Source organism: Salvia splendens, chromosome 5, assembly GCF_004379255.2.
Source record: "Salvia splendens isolate huo1 chromosome 5, SspV2, whole genome shotgun sequence".
Taxonomy (NCBI): Eukaryota; Viridiplantae; Streptophyta; class Magnoliopsida; order Lamiales; family Lamiaceae; genus Salvia; species Salvia splendens.
The window spans coordinates 7,948,907-7,956,409 of NC_056036.1; the positions used below are offsets into that span (position 1 = coordinate 7,948,907).

Consider the following 7,503-nt stretch of genomic DNA (forward strand, 5'->3'; position numbering starts at 1 on the left):
CAAATACTATTACATACTATATAAAATATCCGGTGTAGTTATGAATTTATGATCAAAGAAAGAAGAATACTACACTACTCTCGTTGTCCAAAGTAAGTTGGATTATAGTACTAGTATTAATTTTTGTCTTCTTATATTAGTTGAGTTGTTTTCCTTTTCAACAAAAACTTTATTCATTTTTCACTCTAAATTTTAAATTTCAATATATTACTAAATTTTATGTCTAAAAGAAAAATAAAACATCTACTATCTTGGCTAAAGGAAGGGATATAGGAAGTACTCCGTATTTGTATATTGTTGGAAATAGAGGATCTCATTGCACATGAACATATATATTTATCTCCTAGTTAATCATTCAAATAATAGAAGGTCAAACACTGTCTCTCACGAGTCACAAGAATAGAAAAATGGGAGACAGAATAAAAAATATTATCCACATGACATAGAAGTTAGAACTATAGAAGATCGAGTATTGTTACAATACGATCGAGTATTGTTACAATAAGATAGATAGTCATTAGAAGTGAAATAGATACTCATTATGATAGATAGTCATTAGAAGTGAAATAGATACTCATTATGTATGAGGTGTGATCAATTGCTAACTTTTAAAGTTGTTAATTCTGCTAACTCATTAACGCAGTATATTAAAAATGTCCACACATAATTTTGTTGACATTTCAATATACTATATTGACATTATTATGTCTTGATATTTTAATGTCACCGTGTTGACATTTTTAATACAATGCGTTGATAAGTTAGCAGAGTTAGCAACTTAAAAAGTCAGTAATATTACGCACCCGATTAGATACAATATAATTTTAACATTATATTATAGAGATGAATAAGATATAAAATACAACAGATGAGTTGAGCTTTTATGAAAAAAAAGAATTGACCAAGATATTAGATTAAGATTAAATATGATGACATACCAAACACCCCTACGTTTATTAACTAACGAAAATAGATGATGAGATACTATTATTTCAAGCAAAGAAAGTCGTGCATTAGTCTCGACTTATTCAGGCAGGAAATTCAAAGATTCAAAACATTGGCGAATATAGGATCTCGACTTGTTCGTGAATTGCATTGAAAACACAAAATTTTGTATATACTACTTATATAAACTCTTTTATACACATTATATAAGGATGATATTGATGGGGGTATTTATACAAGTCGTTAAGGTAAAATCTATACAAGTTCATCACCAACCGAAAAACAGACACTAAACTCCAAACTATATTCTGCTCAAAATAGGAGCAAACATAGCATCATACAGCAAAAAAAGAAGAAACATAATCTACTCAGTGATTCATCAGTCTGCACCATATGCCGTCGCAGCCTCGGCGAGCTGCTACCGGCCATATGGTAAGAATTCGGATACGAAAACGACGTCGTCTCTGAATTCCCGAATATTCTCGAGTACACCATCTCCCCGAACATCCCGATCATGGGGTCTGCCAAGTGGGGCGCACTTCCGTGTCCGAGGACGGGTGAGGTGGGGTAGCTTCCGTAATCTTGTCCAGGGGATGGTGGGGCGTCATACCCTCTGCGGTGGAGTTGCTCGAACGGATACGACAAGTAGTTGCTAGCTGGGTTCGGTAAGATCAAGTTGGTCCGGCATCGGGGGCTCGCCGGCCTTTGTGGTATGACAAGGGATAGCTCGTCCTTGGAGGAGTCGGTGGTCTTGCCTCGGCCGTAGAGGGGTATCAATGTCTTTTCCGAGACCTCGTTCTTGCAAACTGGGCATTGGGGCTTCTGGTGGTCGGGGTTCTCGGGGGAGGAGTGTTGGAAGCTGATCCACCTGTATATGCACGGCCAACAGTAGAGATGGCCGCATAGTGTGACCACGGGGTCCTGCACGAGGTCGAGGCAAATGTTGCACTCGAACCCGAGAGACGGACTGGTGTCAGATTCGCTGAGTGTGGAGGTCAAGGATTTGAGGTTTTGGCACGAAGCTCTGTGTTGGTCTAAGCCAGTGCCCCGGGCTGCTGCTTGGAGATATTGATCCATTTAGATGTCTGCATAGGTGGACAGTACATGAGATTTAATATTTGAAGGGTTACACAATCAAAAACATTCAATCAACATAAAGAGCAAAACAACTAGAGCTTTGCATCAAGTGCAAAATACACATACCAAATAAATGTGATATCACAATCCACACCATAAAAATGATAATATAGTTGGTTAGAATATGACACATGACAATCTAGCAGCCCATGATGTTGAAACCACAAGTAGTGTGAGCAACTAAGTATTTCTAAAATAGACTTAAAGTTGATTAATGCTGTATCAATGGGCATAATAAAAGATGATCTTCCATTAAAAAGCCATGTTCAAATTTATTAATATCATTAATAATTTGGTTCCCAACTACTCACCTAACTTTTCCTGAAAACTAAATGAGTGAAGATCAAGAAAACCAGAGCATCATAATCTCTTGTCCATATCAAATATAGTACTACAATCATGTGCAGACATACCAATTTGGTGAAAACAAGGTTTGCTGCAACTAATTAGAATCCCACATATCATAAAACTTCTTTGCTTAACTGATTAAAAAAATTTCATACTAGACAAGATAGGCTTAGGTATTGATTCTTTCCCAGGAAGGGAAAGAATTTTCTCGAAGAGATGAAGAGGAAACAGGCAACCGCGAAAACCGGGCATTCAAGATTCAAGACTCAACCCCATCAAGAAAATATAAAATCAGCAAAAAAATCTGGGTCTAAAACAGAGTCCGCGAGAATCCGTAAAGAAGTTGAAAATCAATCAATAAAACACAAACATGGCAACAAGCTCAAGAACATCAATACATTTTATACAAACAAAAATGCAAGAGCTGAATTTCTCAACTTTTTCAGTAAATAGAGACTTTTATCATATGTCACCATTTCTGAAATCCAAATGGAATTCTGAAATGTGATCTAAGGTCTGAAAACAAGAGGCTGCAGCCAAATCCAAACCCAGAAACAACAAGGTTATATCACACTTCCCAAGAAAAAATATTTAATATTTCCCCAAACAAATTAAAAATTACTAGCTACAGCTATATAGAGAGAGGCCCTCAAACAGAAGAACAGAAAAAAGGTCTAAAAATCACGTCTTTAATCGGAGTCTCCAAGACCCACATGCATAAAATCAGAAAAAACACACAAGTGAAGAACAACTCGGGATACATACCGAAATGTGAATAAGGGCTTTCTAAAAAAGTTCCAAAAATCCGATTGCAATCAAACCCTCTTAATATAAAGCAACAAAATCGCAGCTTTTTCAGAATTAAAGTAGAGAGAGAGAGAGAGAGAGAGAGAGAGAGAGGGAGAGGAGATGCTTTATCTTTGAAAAGAAAAGGATAAACGGGAGAGAGAGAATGTGTGTGTAGAAGCAAAAGGGATATAGCGTGAGTGCCTGAGATGAGAGGGACTAATATCTTTTGATCTCTATATATATATACACATAATTAAACAAGAGAGTTGTGTAATTGACAATGTTATAGATACAGGAAAAAGGTGTATGTATGCGTGGAGGTGAAAGCCCGTTGTGGATAAGTACTCTGAAATGCACGGTGACGGGGCCACCCATTCACCACCGCAGCGCCGACGTGGCCACCACTCTCACATATCTAGATTATTTTATATACGCGGGTCTACTATTTTGTACTCCAATACGCTCATTTTAATTATTGTGCTTTAATGTATTTAGTTGGACCTATGACTATATTTATGATTTATCTACAACCTATAATAAAAGAAAAAAATTTATGAGAACCGTGTTTTAAAAATTCAAATATATAATGATAAAAATAAAATAATGATAAAAATGTTTATATTTTTAGTAATGAGTAATTTTAGTTGGGATAAACTAAAAAGAAAAGTGGGTCATCTTAAGTGGTACGAGGAAGTACTCCCTCCTCCGTCCCTCTGTAGTAGAGGCGTTTCATTTTCAGCACCCGTTTTGAAAATATGATAATAAATAATTAAAATAGAGAAAATGTAAAATAATAGAAAGAATAATACTCCCTCCGTCCCGCACTACTCGCACTTATTTCCTTTTTGGGCGTCCCAAGTTACTTGCACTCTTTCCATTTTTAGTAAAAAATTTCACCTACAACCGTCATTTTTTACTTTCCTATACACTCATTCCTTAATCTCCGAGCCGAAAAGGAAATGAGCGAGTAGCCCGGGACGGAGGGAGTATAAAGAAGACTTTTAACTATATTATTATCTTTTTTACTTTAATTTATCTCCACTTTAACTATTTAATATAGTTTTTTCCAAAACGAAAGCTCAAAATGAAACGCATGTACTACAGGGGACGGAGGGAGTATATTTTAACAAGATTTATCAATTTCGAACTTCAAAATTAAAAACCTCTTTCGATTCAAACCCTGTTTTTTCGTGGCGTACAATTTGACCTACTCAGCGTATAATAGTAAAATATGCCTGGTTAAAGAAATTCATGGTAAAAAAAAATCATGGTATATAGGACTAGCTTCTGTACAATGTACTCCTTATAAGGCCTAATAAAACTAATGACGTAAGTGATACTGTGATAGAACTAAATTATATACTTTTATAGTGACAATACTCTAAGGTCATATTTGGTTGTCAGGATTTTATTCGGGAAAATAATTTGATTCCTTAAATTCTAAATTCATGTGTTTGTTTTGGTTTTTAATTAAACTGAGAACGTAATCAGAATCCCGAGGACAAGGAAAGTTAGTACAACTCTCCAGGATTCTGAATCTCAACTTTTCTTAAGTATTCTTTTTCCCAGTTTTAGAATTCTTACATATTTAATGCAATATAGTATAGTTTTATTATTATTATTATTATTATTAATTAAAATATTTTAAAAATAATTTAAAATTATAAATCATACTACTTAATTTCAATATAAAAAATAACTATAATTAAAATTATCATGATTATAAAAATATGATTATAATAATTATATATTATTTTTTATATTATTATTATAATTAATAATTTATCAAATAATTAAAATATAATTATATAATATAAATAATATAATAAATAATAATAATAATTATTGTATAAATTAATAATTAATCAATAAATTCTAGTGAAATTTTAAATTATAAAATTTATTCAATTATAATTTTCATAAATATAATAATAATAATATTTATTATGATTATTATATATTACGACGAATAATCCATATTTAAACTATCCATCGTAATATAATAATATAATTATTACCATTTGCAATTGATAAATTATAAAAAATTTTATATCATTATTCTTTTTTATAAATATAAAAATAAGTAGATTATATTTTTAGTTTAGTGTTTGAATAAAATATAAATTTAAATTTGTTTTTTATACAATTTGTTTTTTCATATATTCAATTTTTTCCTTTTTGATTTTTCATCTGTTCACATTTGTCGCTGAAATTTAGTTATTTTCTAGCAATCTATACTAGTATTATTCATGCTCCACAATCTAGAATATGTTAGTATTACGTATTTTTTGATCATACACAACTCGACGCCGACGAAATATTTTAGTTGAAATGATCTGGTAAATCACATCAATGTGGTTGCACCGTGATCTTTAATCTAACTTATTTCTTTTACAATATCCTAAAATTATGACCACATTTGCCCGTTGTCTATATTTTATTTTTGATTTAAATTTCGTATTATTATGTTTAACAAAAACACATAAAAGTAGTAAGAAATATTATTGATATTGATTATTTTTTGTAGAATAATATCTCTTTAAATCCTAAACTAAACTACATGCTTTATCACAAAGTGTTTAGAATCCTCAATCCCAAACCATCGATTTTGTAACAAAAATGGTTTGTGTCCATTTCTTAGCCACGGGCATCTAGACATAGATAATCGAACGCCGCTGCGTAGTTTATTTTATTTTATTTTATTTTATTTAGATAAAATGAATCAAAATTGCGACAGTTTTGTGCCTTGACGAGCTACATCAGATAATGGATGTTGAATATTTTTGATACAAAGTTAATAGTTTGAGATGTGATTAACATCTTTTATAATTTGAGATATTTTTTATGACGCGGTCAAGCGGGTTTCATATAGGAATTAAAATGATATTTATCCTCTTTTATTCTCCTTACTTTATGAAAATTATACTCTTTAGTCCAGCATTCTTATCACTAAACACCTATAATACATTAGAGCATCCACAACCGTGCTCTTACCAGCGGCACGGTTGTGGGCCCGACCCCACTTTTTCTGTCTGCTCTCTGGCAAGAGCACAACACCCACTGCTGTACTCTTCCGCAAGGACGAGCACAATTAATTTAAAATTCAATTACACAAAAATATTTCCATAACACTAAAATTCATTAAAAAACCACAATAAATATTACAAATTACAAATAAAATAAAAAGACATAATTAAAATCCTAAAAATTAAAAATTACATAATTAAAATCCTAAAAATTATGTAATTAAATTACATAATTAAAATACTAAAAATTAAAAATTACATAATTAAACTCCTAAAAATTAAAAATTACATGATTATTGGCTAATATTACCCGAGGAAGACTACGCATCCGGCGGCACCAACCCCAATATTAGTTTGAGACCCAATATCATGTCCTCGTGCGTTTGAAGTTGCGTGGGGTCATAGTTGACCTATCGGCCATATTGAGTTGGGCCAAAAGGGCCCACAACGAGTTGTTCGGGGGTGGAACATAGGGTGCGGGGGCCGATGGAGTCGCGGAGCGCCGGCGGTCGGCTGCCGCCTTCTTCATTCCTTGCGGTCGGCGTTGGGAACCGCTTGGTCCGGAGTCGGGGCTACCCAAGTTAGCTCCGGCGAGTTGGCTAGCCACTTCTTCGGAGCCGGAGTCGGATAGGGATACCAACCTTGACCGTTTGGAGGAGCCGCTCGAGAAGGATGTTACGCCTCCCATATACCTCGGGTGGAACCGCGTTTCCTGCCAAACGTTGAGGTACTTGAACGACTTACCATTCAAGGATTGATAGGTGCTCAGCGCGGCAGTGATGATGTCGACCTCGCTCCGGCGGCTCCCGGCATTCCGTGACTCCTGGAGGAAATAGCCATTGAACTTGCCAATTTCTTCGTTGGCTCGGCCGATGTAGTTGCGCACCATACTCTCGTTGCGCTCGATCGTTCCCGGCGTCCGGTTTGCATTGTACCGGCGAGAGACGCGCCACCAAAAGTGATCGCAGGATTGGTTCGTGCCAACCGCCGCATCTTCGAAGATTTTGAAGTACGCCATGAACAATTTATTCATCTCCGCCGGAGTGTACGGTGTTCGGACACCGCTACGAGTAGGAGCCAACGGAGTTTGGGAGGGGGCGGTCGGCCTAGGATCCGGTGTCCGCCCGTATCGCCCTTCGGAGGCACCTTGGTCGTCTATTGGGTATGGCCGGTAGCCACCCGGAACGGCCGAATCTTGGGTGAGAGCAGGGGCAGAATATTCCATTTCCGGACTAGGAAACGGTTGTGCACCAAACCA

At 35.2% G+C, this 7,503-nt stretch overlaps 1 protein-coding gene across 1 annotated transcript; it reads right to left on the reverse strand.

The window, feature by feature from the left end:
- Positions 1 to 1,090: 1,090 nt before the first annotated feature.
- Positions 1,091 to 3,487, reverse strand: LOC121804977 (E3 ubiquitin-protein ligase RMA1H1-like). Its single transcript, XM_042204717.1, has 2 exons — positions 3,196 to 3,487; positions 1,091 to 2,030 (listed from the first exon to the last, which is right to left on the reverse strand). Exon 2 carries the CDS (start codon positions 2,020 to 2,022, stop codon positions 1,258 to 1,260), a length of 765 nt encoding a protein of 254 aa, XP_042060651.1. The 5' UTR covers positions 2,023 to 2,030; positions 3,196 to 3,487; the 3' UTR covers positions 1,091 to 1,257.
- Between the last annotated feature and the right edge of the window lie 4,016 nt (positions 3,488 to 7,503).

What these genes read in the sequence shown, in the direction of transcription:
- LOC121804977 (XM_042204717.1), bottom strand. Translation starts at nt 2,022, where the DNA reads ATGGATCAATATCTCCAAGCAGCAGCCCGGGGCACTGGCTTAGACCAA.